The sequence below is a fragment of the Thermobia domestica genome, chromosome 2, assembly GCF_964235325.1.
Source record: "Thermobia domestica chromosome 2, izTheDome1.hap1.1, whole genome shotgun sequence".
Taxonomy (NCBI): domain Eukaryota; kingdom Metazoa; phylum Arthropoda; class Insecta; order Zygentoma; family Lepismatidae; genus Thermobia; species Thermobia domestica.
In genome coordinates, this window is record NC_137455.1 from 85,522,462 (window position 1) to 85,539,922 (window position 17,461).

Sequence of the window (17,461 nt, forward strand, 5' to 3'; positions counted from 1 at the left end):
CTTGACCGCCAGATCGCGTTGTTAATTTGCTCAGTGTGTTTATCGTGACTCATTTATCATTCTGGTATCATATTTCCTGTTTTCTAGCAGGTTACATATCACGTGTGTACAATATTACAACTGTGTTCATATAGTGTGCTATAGTGTAAAGTATCCTCGAAGCCCACTATGAGTTCAAAACTAATAAGCGTAAGCATGTGGCTCTTACTATGCAACAAAAACTAGAGATAATTAATAGTCTCGAAAAAAGCCTAAACAGAAACTCCATAATGCGTTATTTCAATATTGGTTCTTCGACAATTTTCCATATTAAAAAAAAAAAAAAAAAAAAAAAAAAAACTTCTTACCATAGGATATTTGTGTCGTCGGCACAGGTTTCGAATGTGCGCAGACACTTAAGATACATATTCTAATCGCTTGCAATTTTAGAGAAATTTACCTTTGATATTCCCGTTAAAACTATATTGACGCTCGATAATCCGACAAAATAACTAGTCCCGAGTGTGTCAGATCATAAAGCGCCTTCTGTATCTGTGATTATTTTATATTATTATTTCTCATTATTATTGTCAGAACTGGCTTAAGCCGATTGAACGGATTGCTCCCAATTGGGCCCCGCGCCTAAGGGGACCCACGCTAGTGCCGTCTACTCTACTGTCCAGTATACTCCAGTGCCGTTTTAACAGCATATTAAATCCCAGAGCAAGCAAAATAGTTTGTATTAAGTTTCCGGGCATAATCAAATATTTTCTGAATTTAATGCTGCAGTAGTTTCTTTGTGTTTTTACGTTTACAACTTCTGTTGTAAAAATAGATATTATGTCCAGGGAAGATTCTGCACAACCTCAACACCCCTAACACTCCCCCAAATTTCCTTGTAACACACCCCCTAGGCATAAAAATATTGTTATATTTCAGTTTGTGTAAAACTGGGCGAACACTCTCTTTTATTTTGAACACCCCACTAAGTAAAAATTCCTGGCGTTCTTACTGATTATGTCATGGGATACTACCGTGAATACCGAGATGGTATCAAATAAATCAGCGTCAGTGCGACTTCTTTGCATATCCTTTCTCTTATATATTAAATATACAAAACCATAAGGCAAATTTACCCTCTGCGGAAAATCCCATGGATCTACTTTTTTAATAAATAAATAAATCAAATCCGGAAAATCGAATGTACATGTGCATACTGAATAGAGACTGCTTATGAAGATTGTCTTCTAACTCGAATAATCCAATGGAAAATATGTGATTCATCTTCCATCAGTTCCTTAAGGTTTGTGATCGTCTCATCACCATTTCATTTTGTCTGCAGTCGATAACGATGTCAAGCTAATTATACCTTCCATAAGTAGCTACCTACGATGTTCTCACTAGTGTACATTAGGTTTTCCTGACTTGAATTATTTTCAGAGAGATACAGCTGTTAAGAAATTTTTGAACCAACGATTTCATATCAATGTGCATTTCATTGTGTGTTACAAATATAAATTTATGGAAACATAGACTTCACCATTGTATTTCTCGTAAAATGTTAGCCCAATTTGATATATTACATGACTTCCTATTTTAAAAGGTCGAGCGAGATACAAGATGACCGACTTAATATGGCGGCCATGATAAGCATGCCCTCAAATAGAACAGGACGATTTCTTCCTGGTGTCGATTAATGTGTTTTTGTCATTCATCGCTTTACCCGTTTCACAGATAAAATGAAATTTTCAAACTTGAAACACATTGTTATGGCTTATTCTGATCAATCAGGTTCTTGGCCACTGCGGCCGTCTTTATGGACGGAAGCATTTTAAATTTTGCTTAGTCTCGTTTCTTGATATTCCACACTTCTCTGCCAAGTTTGGTCAAGAAACTAGGTTTCGACATCGATAGGTTTACTTGTAAGAGAAGAAAACTATGAAATACTGGTACAGAACCTTCTTGAAAAATTGCGGGGCACAAGAGTAAAATATGTACTTTAAAATTCATTCACTGTCCGCATTTCCATTTTAGTAATTTCTCAGAACAATGGCTGCTGTAAGTAATGAACAAGGTAAGCGTTTTCACCAGAACATTTTGCAGATGGAAAAATATTATAAACGGAAATGGGACCCGAGGACTCCACAACATAGAAACGGGAAAATGTTTCGAAACTGTCTTTGCCGTTAGTTATTTTTCTTAATCAAGCTTATAAGTAAACATGCAGAGTGTTCCGGAACAAACTGACAAACTTTTCATGTGTGTTCAGGATCTCAATACAAGAAAAATGTTTTTCTGCAACTTTGGTCGGAAACGCTTAATTACGGAGAGAGAGTTAATTAAAAGTAATTGCTGAAATTGGTCATTCCTTGTATCCTTTTATTATCCTTATCTCCGTAATTAATCAAAATTGTGGATTTTTCTTTTGTTGAGGTTCTCAACACAATGCCAAGTTTGTTGGCTTTTCCCGGAACACGCTGTATATGAATACGTAATAACGATATACTGTACACATAAGTTTGTAAATGATATGTTTGCAATGTTTAGTATCACATACATGTATTTATTTTATTAAAAATTAGAATTTATCTTCATAAACACCTTTTATTTTATATCTTAAATTACATTTACTCCTGTCAGGAATTAATCATCATTATGATAAGAGAAAATCTGAAGGTGATATGAAAAAACTAACTGCAATTTCGTTTTTAGGGCCTTTGATTTAACAAGGATTGCATTGTTTTATCTCTGCACATTTTTAAAAGTTGAAATTTGTAGATATGTGTTATCAATGGTACAAAGTTTATTACTGAAATTATATGTAAAAATAAATAAGTAAATATATAAATAAATTTAATCCGTGGCTGCTATTACTTATGTAATCGATAGTTTTAAATTAGGGTACAATAGATTTCGCCCTTCATTTCTTGCTTCTTCACTAACCTTACTAACCAATAATCGAAAGAAGACAATAGTGTAACTTATATGCGGGAGAATACTAAAGTGCATTGTCGCGTCAACAGCGTGCTGTGAACACAGTTGATTGGGACTTACGCTTATTATAACATTGAAATATAATTAAGGTCAGTTTTAGTGATCAATATATAAACAATGTATCTCAAATATGAAGTCACTGATTTTTGAAAGAAAAGCATGAAGTGCAATAGGAAATGTCAAAAAAAAAAAAAAAAAAAAAAAAAAAAAAAAAAAAAAAAAAAAAGGTAAAAGATTAGTTTTAGTTTATCGTCCTATGGTTATGCCCTTTAGGCTAAAGGAGATTATCGTATATCATTGAGTGTTACTGAAACGATGAAGATGAATTCATTTTCTCATCCATTCATTTTCAAGTATGCCTTTAGTAGCGGGCGACTTTTCGTAAGAAATTATACGCAGGTGTTATGTTTTATTCAGTCATATTAACACACAGTGCAAGTAGGGCCTATTATTATAATCTTAAATTGCAAAATAACTTTCGAAAGTCAATTCGTGTAAGGCCAAATTGACAAAGAAACTATGCTATTTATAGTTATTCTGACGCATTTAAGAAGTCATTCTCGTATATTTTCCACAATATAAGAACTGTTGATAGATTTTGCTAAATTTTTAAACACGTCTTAAAGTATAATTATTGTTGTATGCATGGCCGCCCGCAGGTGGGGCAAGGGGGTCAGTTACATCACCTATATTTTCGGAAAGTGTTCAATTCTTCGAAACACCTGTCGAAACTAGTTAGATTGGCTTGCTGATACACTGCTGTATTTAATAGATTAGTATGAAATTCTATAGTACTATACAGGGGGTAGACAAAACAATTTAAAAACCTTCATACAGGACACGTAAGTTTGGCCCTCCACTGTACAACGCGTGTTGCGGTTGCCGATCGTTTTTTGTTTTCAATGTGTCATGTGGAGCTTTCTCTTCCATCAGCAGTAACCCGTTCACCTGTGATGTGGTGTGAAAGTGGTGCGGTAAAATGGGCGACCTGACATACTTCCAAAGAGGCATGATCGTTGGTGCCCGTATGGTTGGAGCTTCAGTGACAACAGTGGCGAACATTGTGGCTGTATCGAAAGGCACTGTGTTTAATGTCACGAGGGCAGAAACAATTCATGGGCAAACGACGTCTGCAAAACACAACAGTGGTCGAAAGACAATCCTGTCAGATAGAAGCTGGAGGGCATTAAAACGGATTGTAGCAGCTAAAAGAAGACCACTGCAATGAAAATTACGTCTGAACTCAATTTCGGCTTACAAAACCCGGTTTCATCGAAAACAGTGCGACGGAAACTTCATAAAATGAAAATTCATGGCAGGGCCACTATCGCCAAACCCCTGGTTACAGCAGTAAATGCGAAGAGGCGTATCCAGTGGTGCAAGGACCACAAGGCGTGAACTCATGAGCAGTGGGAACACGTAATGTGGTCCGATGAATCAACCTTCACCTTGTTTCCAACAACCGGTCGTGTTTACGTATGGAGAACACCGTCACAGGCCTATGATACAGACTGTCTGGTCCCAACTGTAAAGCATGGGGGTGGTTCTGTTACAGAATGGGCAGTGATATCGTGGTTTTCCGCAGATCCCATCATAGCCCTGCATGGAATGATGAATGCTAAGACATATGACGCCATTTTGGGGGACTAGGTTCTACCGATTGCCCAAATATTACCTGATGGTGATGGCATCTACCAAGATAATTTAGCACTCTATCACGCTGCAAAAACGGTGAAATCATGGTTTGAGGAGCATGACCAGGAAGCATCACACCTTCCCTGGGCCCCACAATCACCAGATCTAAACATCATTGAGCCATTGTGGTCTGAGATAGAAAGGTGTGTTCGGTCTCATTACCCTCCACCAATATCCCTTAAGGAACTGGAGCATGTTTTGGAGGAACAATGGTACAAATTTCCACACACCACGATTCAGGAGCTGTATACATCCATTCCACGTCGGATCCAAGCTGTTTTGGACGCAAAAGGAGGCGTTACACTATACTAGGTATGATGTTCACACTTTTGCAAACGTTTTAGATCTTTTTGTCCACCCTTGTAGATATTTACTATATTTGATATATGCACAGTGGTGTAGCCAGGATTTCATTTCGGGGTGAGTCCGGGGTCTTTCTCTGGAAAGTTTTCGGCAATGGGAAAAAAACGCAATTTTAGAGTTTCTTTTAACATTTTTTCAAAATTTTGGAAGTCACTAAAACAAGTAGTATTACGACTATGCTCTTTTCAAATATGATATAGGCCTACTAATATTGCTTGTTGTCGATTTACATATAATTTTATATTGAAATATATCTTTTGTTCTTAGGAGACGAATGATTAATGAAAGGGAGTAATTATGAAATTAAATTTTGTGTACTCTCCTACCGGGAATCGGACTCGAGACTATGTACACCACAGGCGCACGCGCTAACCAATATATATATATATATATATATATATATATATATATATATATATATATATATATATATATATATAGGTTCTACAGACGTTAGTGCAAGTTAATTGTAAAACCGGCCCTGATTATTGTTATAGACCGTTGGTAATAATGACTACCAAACCTAATCTATACAACCGTTCGTAGTCATAGGTCGATGACTAACTGTATTTTTCTTTGTTTTTAAAAAGAGGGATAAAATATTAAGTGTATACAAAATGCTTAATTTACATATGGCATGCTCCTTACCCTAAACACAAACAGTTTTGTGGAGGGTAATAAATTTCTCTGTCATTATCAATACTGGGTAAAACTTTGAATGGTTTATTAAATATTAAATGCTGACAAATCAGTGTAGAGCATTATTGTTAATTGCTGTAATAATAGTTGATGATAAAGTAAATACGAGCTCCTCAAGTGGGATGAAAGAAGAACTTCGTAAGTGAAAATTCGATTGATTTCGGGATAATGAATATCTATTTTATAGTTAACATTTTCAATTTTTACAATATGTTGTCAACTTCTAACTTATTTTTCACATATTATTTGTTGAAGTTTAGCGTCCTTTTTTAAAGCACCGAGACTGTATGAGACGTGAACTTATGGTTTAAGGTGTACCTCGAACTACTGTAAATATTCTCCCAGCGGGAATCGAACCCGGGACCATGTGCACCGAAGGCGCACGCGCTAGCCAGTAGATCAGTGGGAAGGGCATTTAAAACTGATTTACTAATCAGTCATGGGTCTAACTTCTGTAACCATATGAAGACAATGATAATGATAAGTGTTCTTTGAAGAATTTGTACAAATTGATATACTGTTTTTACGTTTTCAAAAGAAATTGATTAAGAAAAATATGATGGTTGAATTTGCCTTACAACTTTATTCACTATCCGAACCTAATGTAATTAAAATATTTCGTACTCACCCAACCAGAGCTAACTTATGTAACCGAAGCGTAATATTGTTATAGGATGTTTACCTATTTCATAATATTGTTGAAGATGAACCCATGCTACGTTAGTACCTTGAAACTGCTGACTGTTTTATCAAAGACATCTTAACAGGGTGGTACCAGGGAAGTTTCACAAAGAAACCAAAGTAGATTTTAAATTATGCATTATGTTTTCTTTCTTTCCATCCCCGTTGATCATCTCAAAGAAAGTATATAAAACTCTTTTCCACATGTTAGTTAAAAATAGTTCTAGAACAGTGGGTCCTTGCCTTCTTTATCTGGCGCCCCCTTCTCAAATCCTGCAAACTTCACTCTTCCTGCTTGTTGATCATACTTTTCATTTTTGTCTGACCCCTTTTGCGATTTCATCTGCAGCATTGAATTATCAAATCTTTATTAACAGTCTTACCAAACGTACATTTATTTACAGCAAGATTGCAAGACTTTTATATACCATTGGAGTGCAGTATACATGTTATAATATGATTAGAAACGTTTAAAAGTTAATACGTACAAGTACTTTACTGAAAATGTTATATGCTGGATATTTACACAAGACGTATTGCTGTTAATTAGCTATGTCCTAGTTTTAAGCCTTTATAGACGTTCCATTTTTACGTCCAACTGATGTCATGAAATAGTATCAAAGATTCAAGTACAAAGATACTTTAATCTTTGCCTTTTCTGTAATATGTACCATTTCGTACAGACAAATTACATAAGGAAATTTTACAAAATTATTTGACTTAAAACAGTAACCAGTAATATTTCTAAAACTTAAGACAAATTGTCACAAATTTAGATTCAGTATTTACTCAAAACAACTTATTTCTTAACTCACAACTTATTTATTAACACAAACGTTAAAGTAATAATTTCGGCTCCTGTTTTTTCTTTTCTTTTTTAATGCGTACTTTGCGTGTAATTGACCCGAATGTACAGTGACTTCTGTGAATGCCGGCTTCTGTGAATGCACAGTGGGATTAAACGTACATTATAGTGATATTTAAAATTTAGTGAAGAGTGTGATTTGGTTGCATATGCTTCGTAGACTTTTATGCCATGCTACTTCTGTAAACAGAGTCAAAGAAAAAGGAAATACCATGATAATCTTAACTTTTTTGTTTTTATTGTGGTTTTAGCGTACAAAACTGTGAGCCCGCAACGAACGACGGGACATCCCGGGATATCCGAACGTGTTCCCGGGACATCCACAGGATATCCGCGGGAGATCCAGATGTCCGCTAATATCCCGGGATATGGGATATTCAACGGGACCACGAAGGGATGTCTATTTGTTTTCCCTCGGACCTCCTGTCCCACCTGGGACGTCCCGTGGACATCCTACATGGGAATCCTTCAGGACGTCCTATGCAGAAACGTCCATGGGATGTCTTCTCATTGTCCCGATAATCCCGGGAACGAATGGGATGATTGGGATCAAAATAGGACATCCCAGGGACGTAGTGTACTATGTGGGAATTTACATGTGAATATCAATTTATATGTTTTATAAGTCATTTTCGGCATCGAAGGAAAGTAATTTTTCTTCTTACTATTGTGTGTTTTACTGTTCTACCTGGACGTAATCTATTATCTCAAAAGCCAATTGAAACGATGTATTTCCAGATGCAGTAACACGTTAAAAAGAGGCACAGTTTCTTTGTCGCCAATTCTACCATCCTTGAATTCTACGGCTTGTCTTCAGCAATATGGTGTATGGTCCATAATGGAGTTGGTTTGAGTTATTCCAAATCTAAAGGTACCAAGAGGACTTCGAATAGACGTTTATCACTGAACTTAAAGTATAAATGAGAGAAAAAGAGAATTGTTTTGTTATGGAAGAAACACAATTCTATACTGTTTCGTTCTGTAAAAACAGTTCACTTCGTAATCAATTATAATTATAGACACTTCGCATTTTGGTATCCAATATTTTATATGCATCGCGTTTCTATTATTGTGTGTAGCAAACTACGGTGTAAAGCGGTATTACAAAATGTAGCTACAAAAAATTATACTGTGTATTATATTTAATACATATTCCAAATAATAAATTTTAACATGTAGATTTGTGAATATAGGCGTAAGATGCTCATACTTCTGGTAAACAACCATTTTTCTATTTCTTCTTCCTGTGGTTTATATAACTTGCTGACAACAGATCTTGTTTGGTAGATAAACATCAGTCAAATATGATTGCGAAAAGTTAGATACGCCTTCAATCTCAGCTTTCTTCTTGAACCGGTCCAGGATCTTTATCTGTATGTATATAAAAAGTAACAAAATTAATTTCGAGTAAAATAACAATCTAGTACATGTATGAATTGTTTGAATTTAGCAATGTTTGAATTTAAATTCCCTGGGCCGTATGCAGAGTCGTTTTGACGCGTGATTAGTGCCATACTGAAGAGTTCGACTAACATATGTTTCCTGCAATAGTCAGACCTTTAGTATGATGCTAATCATACGTCAAAACGACTCTGCATAAGGCCCCCTGTTTCGTTGAAATTATTCATTTTGATTTATCGATTTACGTTGCCCAAACTACTCTGAATTTCATATCGTGAGACTTTAAAGCAAGGGGATTATTTACAATACCTGTATTTAAACATTTTGGACCTTATGCCGAGTCGTTTTGACTTTTGATTTGACTACTGCAGGAAACATATGCTAATCGAATTCTTTAGTATGACACTATTCATGCGTCAGAACGACTCTGCATACAGCCCTTTAATTTTTATTTATTTACAATGGTGTTCCCGATACGTGTCTTTTTGGAGCAGTAAGATCAACAACAATGGAATTCAATCTCACTTTTAAGGACAAACATCATTATTTTAATTTTACAACTTAGTTTTACAGAATAGAGTAAAAGTGGAGAAAATAGGAGTAGCCTGAGAAAATCTACCGACACGATGTTGTTCACCACAAACTTGCTTGACCAGGGATCCCATGCTCTATTACTGACCCACCGCCGCCCTCTCTTCGGGCGTTTGCTGACCTTGGCCAGCAGGTCACGCCACCATGAATGATGCCACGTGTTTAGCTCGCTCAGTGTTTATCGTGACTATCAGTTTTCATTTCGGTAGTGTTCACCATTTTCTAATGGGTTACGTAGTATCACGTTTGCACAATATTACAACTATATATATGAATGTACTGTACAGTAAAATGCTTTCGAAGCCCAGTACAAGTTCTTTAAGTGCTAAGAAAACTTACATGACTGGCAAATTGCCATATTAGCAAGGTGACCAGACCGGGACAGTCCTTTATTTTCAACCGTTGTCCCGTTTTTTCTGATTCTCAAACGGGACGCCTAAATGTCCCGTTTTTAAGCAAATATGACCCAGGTGTTCGGTAATTATTAGTCAAAATATAAATGATCAATGCTAATTCTACACTCTTCCATACTAACACTCTTTGGGAAGATTCAGCCGTGCCTAGAACTTCTGAATATTCAAATGAGAATAGAGTGTTCTGTGGTTCAAGTGGGAATTCTGAGTGTTGAAGTAGTTAAAAGTATTGTTGGGTAACACTTAAGTTAGAAACACTGTGTTATCATTCTTAGTTGTGTATTTTGTAAATTGAAAACACTGCTGAGTCCCAAAATGCAATGTGGAAGCCCCCCCCCCCCCCCGTCGCCGATTCGTATGCGTTCCGTTTTTGAAAGTAAAAGTTCTGGTCACCTTGCATATTAGTCTAACATCTATGGTATAATATCAAATCAATATGAATGAAACTGGTTCATATTCTCCCTTTCCTTTCATTCTATCAAACCTTTCTATAGCTAAACAATGCACTTCTGTAGTTTTGGCTTATTGAAAAGATTTGAAGAAGACGTCTTGCTACAATAGAGACATTTCAAAAAGCGCCTCAGGAAATGTAGTTTGCAACTCACCAACTTCAGTAACCAATTAAATAAGCGAGTTTCACTACAGAACTATGCCAAAAACTCTCATTATTAAAATAAGAATAATGTTAAGGTAGGAGTGACGAGAAGATCATGAATAAATCAGGATTCAACTCACAATTAATAAACATAAAACTGCAAAGAATGGGAACAATATGTTTCTTAGATTTTATTTCGTTTTCTCCTTTTTCAGCATTTTCATAAGCCACAAAAATCACTTACACATTTTAATATAGTACAGTAAATAATCAAATTCAGTATGAATTTATGTGTGCACGAGTAAACCAATGATGTTTCAATTTATACACAAGTTCGATGTTGAAAGAATTGTAATTTACAGAGGATAGAATGCTTGAAAGTAACGCAATCGAAGAAATATAAGTACGTAATTAATAAGACTTAAAAAATGTAACAAGTAGTGATTGAGTCTAGTGAATCTTCTAGGTCCGTAGCTATGAAATATATTTATACTGTACATTTATTTTTTCTTTAATTATTCCGTCTCACACATTATCATAGATACTTAAATCACTTTTTCATCTTGTTCTTAATAATATAAGCAGTTGCAAAATGAATCCTCAAACGGCCTTAAACTAAGCAAACGAAGGCAATCGTGAACTGTGACAAACTATTCAGTATATATCAAGCGAGAGCTCTTTCGTGAGATTTTTCGTATCCTTTGTCATTTGAAAGCTATGGGCACTGACACTCAACAAAACTTTCACTCTTGTTGTCCAAAAGATATTACCACAGAGAGCTTGCAGATCAAGCACTTGTACTAGTGTACGTAGTGCACAATTACAGGATTTGTTTGATGTATTGTCCGTATGAATAACAGATAGCTGGAGTCGTTTGAGTCGCACATCCAGTTGAGTTGCGTGGGTAGGAGAGTCTAATGAAGTGTTGGAGTTCTGCACAATGCATTGTTGAAGATAATGCCTGTCCCGGATATTTATACTGTGCAATAATGCTCCAGAGATAAAAGTCAAAGGGGGTGAGGCTCAAGGTGACCTGACGTCCCGTTTTAGCCGGGACAGTCCTTTATTTTCAATCGTTGTCCCGTTTTTTTCTGATTCTCAAACGGGACGCCTAAATGTCCCGTTTTTAAGCACACATGACCCAGGTGTCCCGTAATTATTATTCAAAATATAAATGGTCAATGCTAATTCTACACTCTTCCGTACCAACACTCATTGGGAAGGTTCAGCCGTGCCTAGAACTTCTGAATATTCAAATGAGAATAGAGTGTTCTGTGGTTCAAGTGGGAATTCTGAGTGTTGAAGTAGTTAAAAGTATTTTTGGGTAGTACTTAAGTTAGAAACGCTGTGTTATCATTCTTACTTGTGTATTTTGTAAATTGAAAACACTGCTGAGTCCCAAAATGCAATGTGGAAGTCACACACCCCCCCTGTCGCCGATTCGTATGCGTCCCGTTTTTGAAAGTAAAAGTTCTGGTCACCTTGGTGAGGCTATTTGATGTAGGTGGCCATCCCATTGGAGCCTGGCGCCCAAACCATTCACTTGGGAATTTCACCGTATTTACGAACCCTTACATCATCGTGTTATGCGACTTCATCCTACTAGAAGTAACATGCGAAGTTTCCGTCTTCATTTAGCAGTGAAGGAGACAGTGTCTCTTGCAGTATTTCCAAATAACGCTCAGTATTAACGGTGGTACTGACACCAATAATATTGTCCAAAATCTCCAAAAATACAATAAATTTGTTCAGTTTATTAGAAAGTACACAAACAGCAAGTGTTATTGTTTTCTCTTTTCGGTGTAATTTTGCGTTTCACATTGAAAATTATTGTTGAAACTTATATTGTAAGAATATTTCTTAAATAAAATGTATTAACTCTTTGTCATGGAAAGTTTTAAAAACACGTTTAAAGAATGAAACGTGAAGAAATAATGACTGATATTGATTTCTTACCTGATCTTCTATGGAAGAATTACTTTGAACATAAGGTCGCACCAAGAGATCGCGTATTTTACCAAAGTCTCCTTGTTTTAATTCCTGAACTGCGTCATTGGGAAATCCAAGTTCCATTATTTCACTTGGGAAAATCCCAACCCATCTCACAGAGGGTACAGCTAATCGATCTGATTTATGAGACATGGCCTGAAATAAAATGTATATACCTGTATTTGTAAATATAAGCAAAAGGCAACTATTGTACTTATTAAACCACTAATGATAATTTGCCAGTATTTAAGAGCTACAGAATACGAGGTTTTACATAGTAATTTCATTTATTGTACAATCCGCGGCAAAAAACCTGCAACATGAGGATGTAAGTTTATTGTGAAACTACGCCTAACAGCACAGGGAATGAACATAACGTCTAAGTGGAACGAATCATGCCAGGATAAACCTCGGCCTCCTCCCATGCACACTTATTTTGGAGCAAAAGACAGTGTCATTTCACAATAAACTTATATGCTCATGTTGCAGGTTTTTTGCCGCGGATTGTACCACTATCCAGGACCAGATCTAATCATCTTCATTTGTACCTAGCTCCAATATCAGTTTCTTGGCATATTGAAGATATTTCCTCTCAACTTTAGCGGTTTCTACTTCTAGTGGTTTCAACTTCATTATATGTTACATGGTGATATATGCATTGTAGAAGTGAACGCAAGTGTAATATTATTGTTGTTTTAACTTGAGAGATATTCATCATCTTGTTCTTCATCAAATTCAGTTTCAACAACCAGAAGAGCTTTTCAAACTTCGAAGAAAATATGAAGTTACCGTTTCATGAAAATCAGATTTTGTAAAACGAAAGTTACCTGAAACAAGTTCCTAAAGTTGAAATGAATTTATCCCCTTCATAATATTCCCTTTGGCTCATTTCAAAGACTAATCTCAAGCGAACTGAACACTGTTTTATAAAAGGCGGAAATCACATAACTTTTTTTTTCTGTTTTTTAATTCTCAGGAGTTAAATACATTCCTTCATTATTGACTGATGATAAGGGATGATTCTTCAGAGAAGGGAAACGTAATAGAAAATATACTCTACACATTATATTGTATTTTTTTCTTAACCAAAGTCATCGTTAAATATGCTTTAAAATCGGAGGAAGGGGAGGGTGAATTCATCCTTTATTCTTGACTGATTCCAATTCCAAGCAATGACGATTATGGTAAACTCTCAAAATAATATAGGATTAGACCATATTACCCAAATCGAATCATTTATGATGAAACATTTTTCTTTTTCTTTCTTTTTTAGACTTCCGAATTTGCTATGCAAAAAAAAAAAAAAAAAAAAAAAAAACGGAAAGCAAGTCTTAGTCTTATAGTCTGTCTGTCTGTAGACAGGTATCAGAGCCAAAACAAAATGTCAAAAAGCGTTTTATTTATTTATTTTTTTTTTTTTTCAAATCGAATTCGCGTTGCAAGAATAGGTTCCATCTCATTCTCTATTCAAAGCGATTGTCAAGATAACAGATAAAACGATAACAGATAGCAACAGATTTTTTCGAATTGATTCGGTGTCAGGAGTAAAGATACCAGAAATGACTTTAAAAATTTGTATATAAATTTAAAAAATGTACATTTAAAAGGCACATATTTAAAAAGTATAAGCACAATTACAGTATATGACTAGACTATGACAGTATATGACTGATATTATATGTTTGACATCGAAATATGAAAATGTTACATGAAGTTAAAGAATTACTACAGAAAACTTAAGCACAATTACGGTATATGAATAGATAGTATATGTACGCTTGACATCGACCTGTGATAATGTTACACGAAGTTACAAAATGTCTTACAGAAAACAAAACATAAAATGAAGTTATAGAAATTATACGAAAGTTTGCATAAATTATAAAATAAAGCACCAAGAATCACTAGTCACACATAAATGAAATGTAGTGAGACACTGCAGCATCAAAGAGCTGTATTATCACTATTTCTTGTGATCCAACCCTTCTTTTGAATTCCACAATACATCGATAAAGGCGTCACCGCTTTGCTTTCGTTGATTTAGCGACGTGTCCTATCTGGAGTTGATACATTGTCATTTCATTTTCTGCTTGCTCCTGTTTCAAAAGATCTACAAATCTGTATATATTCAAGCCGCCGCCGCTTATACAACAATCATGTTTTCCTTGATTTCTTACCTTTGGTTCAATTATACGGTCTTCGAGCTTATAACAAAATATTTTGTAAACAAAATTTCCTTTGTTTCATATAGGCCTATGTCATCTCTGTAGGTTAGGTAGATATAAAATTACAAATAATAGGCTTGTGCCGTTTAATCTTGCTTTTGTTTATTTCAAGTCTATTTTTCTGATTGCTCTAACTGATTCACAAAGAAGGCGAATTTCATCAACCAGCCAAAATGTTTAAATACATGGGGAAATATGCATGATGTAATACTATTTTACATGATTTTTTTTTTTTTTTTTTAGGAAGAAAACTTGTTAGAAACTACTCGAGAGATAGACAGTTAATTGGCGTTATGCATCACTTGACCAAGCGCCAAAACACGGTTCTGACAAGGGAAGAGAGGGAGATTATATATTGAAGTGGAAGATGGTGTATACCAATCGAAAGCACTAATGACGCCTATTACGAAACTGTAATAAAATTTTCCGAATGCATATACTGTTTGAGTAATATGAATATACAGGGTGTTCAGAAAATCCTTTTCCACTCCTACAAATCGCAAACGGTGAACCAGATGCCAAAACAGGAAAACACGTGTTTGATAATTGAGCTGAGCGAGCGAAGCTCTTATACTCGGGTTAGCCGTTTGGGTGTCCGCGAACTCCTCCTAGACCGTTTGGCCGATCTCAACCAAACTTAGCACGCTGATAGAGTATGTCGTGCTGAGTGACAACATAGGTCGAAATCAAAAATCCGATGTACCATCGAGGAATAATGACCGAAAAACGCTTCCTCCTAGACCGTTTGGCCGATCTCAACCAAACTTAGCACGCTGATAGAGTATGTCGTGCTGAGTGACAACATAGGTCGAAATCAAAAATCCGATGTACCATCGAGGAATAATGACCGAAAAACGCTTCCTCCTAGACCGTTTGGCCGATCTCAACCAAACTTAGCACGCTGATAGAGTATGTCGTGCTGAGTGACAACATAGGTCGAAATCAAAAATCCGATGTACCATCGAGGAATAATCACTGAAAAACGCTTCCATAGACTTAACATGGGGAAAAAGTTTTCACGTGATTTTTTTTGTGAACAATTAAAATATGCGCGTGATTTTCAAAAATTCCGGCGAAGCCCTTTTATTTTTTTAGCGTAAAAATTTACGATTTTAATCACAATTTAAAAACAAATTAACGATTTTTTAAACTTTTTTTTAGCCGGAACAAAAGGTCAAGACGAAGAATTGTGCGATTGTTATGAAAAATACTGATTGTTTTAAAAAGTCACAATAAACTGATTACGTTGCTTAAGCTCGCTCAGCTCATTTCATTGCAATCGAGTATATCCATTGCATTCCTAGTTTTAAAGGTACAAGGTATCAAAGCAAAAAGTGTTGTTCCAGGGCCACCCGCAGAGTCCCAGGCGGGGTCCAACTCAAAAATTGCAAATGGTAAGGGGTTCTAGAAGCATATCGTTGGAAACCTGTTGGAAAATGGAAGAATATGAAACAAGCATCGACTCTAGAATTACCCTGTGCAAAATGGCGACCGGTCAAAGGGTCAGCAAACCTATGACAACCTAAAAAAAAATGAAAGGGTGGGACAGATGTCAAAACAGGAAAACACACGTGTTATCATTTCAAAAGTACAGTGATTGAAAGTAAAAATATTTGTCCCAGGGTCCTCCACAGGATCCCAGATGGGGTCCTACTCAAAATTTTCAAATGGCAAGGGAGATCAAGTAGCATATTGTTGGAAACCTGTTGGGAAATGAAAGAAGATGAAACAAGTCTTGACTCTCTAAAACTATCTTGTGCAAAATGGTGGCCAGTCAAAATGTACAAGCTCATTCGCTTTCCATTTAGCAATCGGTATTTGTTGTCATTGTGACACGACTGCCGTATTCGCTGTTCCTGGTGCAAGATTTTTTTTTTGTTTGTTTGTTTGAATCATTTTATACTTGATAATCCAGACAACGAGCATAAGTACCACTATTGTACATCATATGTTAGCTAGTCAGTTCTATACTCAAATAAGTCAAATTTTATTTCGTTTCTTTTCTTTATTTCTTAATTTTCTTTCCTTTTATTTATTTATTTATTTATTTATTTATTTATTTATTTATTTATTTATTTATTTATTTATTTAGATATTACTGGGCTCAAAGAGCAGAATTTCACAGTAGGGGCATTTCCTTTCTTTCCGTTGAATAAGCATTGAAGTGAAAACAAACTAAAACCCGACTACAGAAAGAAGAACTAAAATGCAAGATGTTTGCACAGTATTATTGTAGAACGCCCACACTTGTTCCATCTGCTTTCATTTAACAACAGCTTTCAAACGATATCCTTCTTAAGCCCCCTTGACATTTGAAAATTTTGACCCTATATAGGGTCTGGGACTCTATGGAGGACCTGGGACAAATATTTTTACTTTCAATCATTGTACTTTTAAAATAATCAAACACGTGTTTTCCTGTTTTGGCATCTGGTTCACTGTTTGCGATTTCGAAGGATGGAAACGGATTTTCTGGACATCCTGTATATTCATATAACTCGCACAGTATATGCATTCGGAAAATGTTTATTACAATTTCGTAATAGGCGTCATTAGTGCTCTCGATTGGTGTACAAGCCATCTTCCACTTCGATATATAATCTCCCTCTCTTCCCTTGTGATATATTGAAGGAAATAGAAACGTTCCCATTACGGTCCAGTACTTGGCGCTTCGTCGAATAGCTTTCCCTGAACATTTAAACAAATATGTAGGGTTTCAAACCATTTTTTTACATTATTTACATTGTTTCCTACTCACTGATGTAAAAATCGCAAAATAGCGCTTGGTCAATTGATGCATCTACTATGAATCCTGAAGAACTCGTAAAAGTGGGATAGTTTTTAAAATTACACCTTTATGCATCGCATGATAGTGAGGCACTGGCATTCTGTCGGTATTTCACGCATACAGAAGACTTATTTCACTCCAGTCACTCATCCCTCAGTTTTACCCAAAAAGCGTGTGAGCAGA

The 17,461-nt window shown here is 35.7% G+C and overlaps 1 protein-coding gene across 1 annotated transcript in view; it reads right to left on the reverse strand.

Moving 5' to 3' along the window:
* Positions 1-6,590: 6,590 nt before the first annotated feature.
* Positions 6,591-17,461, reverse strand: part of mei-W68 (meiotic W68) — a 101,202-nt gene continuing 90,331 nt past the window's right edge. The window contains exons 8-9 of the mRNA XM_081743557.1: positions 12,233-12,421; positions 6,591-8,647 (exon numbers count right to left, since the gene is read on the reverse strand). Coding sequence (XP_081599683.1) covers positions 8,528-8,647; positions 12,233-12,421 — 309 coding nt within the window. The 3' untranslated portion in view covers positions 6,591-8,527. The remainder of the gene's footprint in view (positions 8,648-12,232; positions 12,422-17,461) is intronic.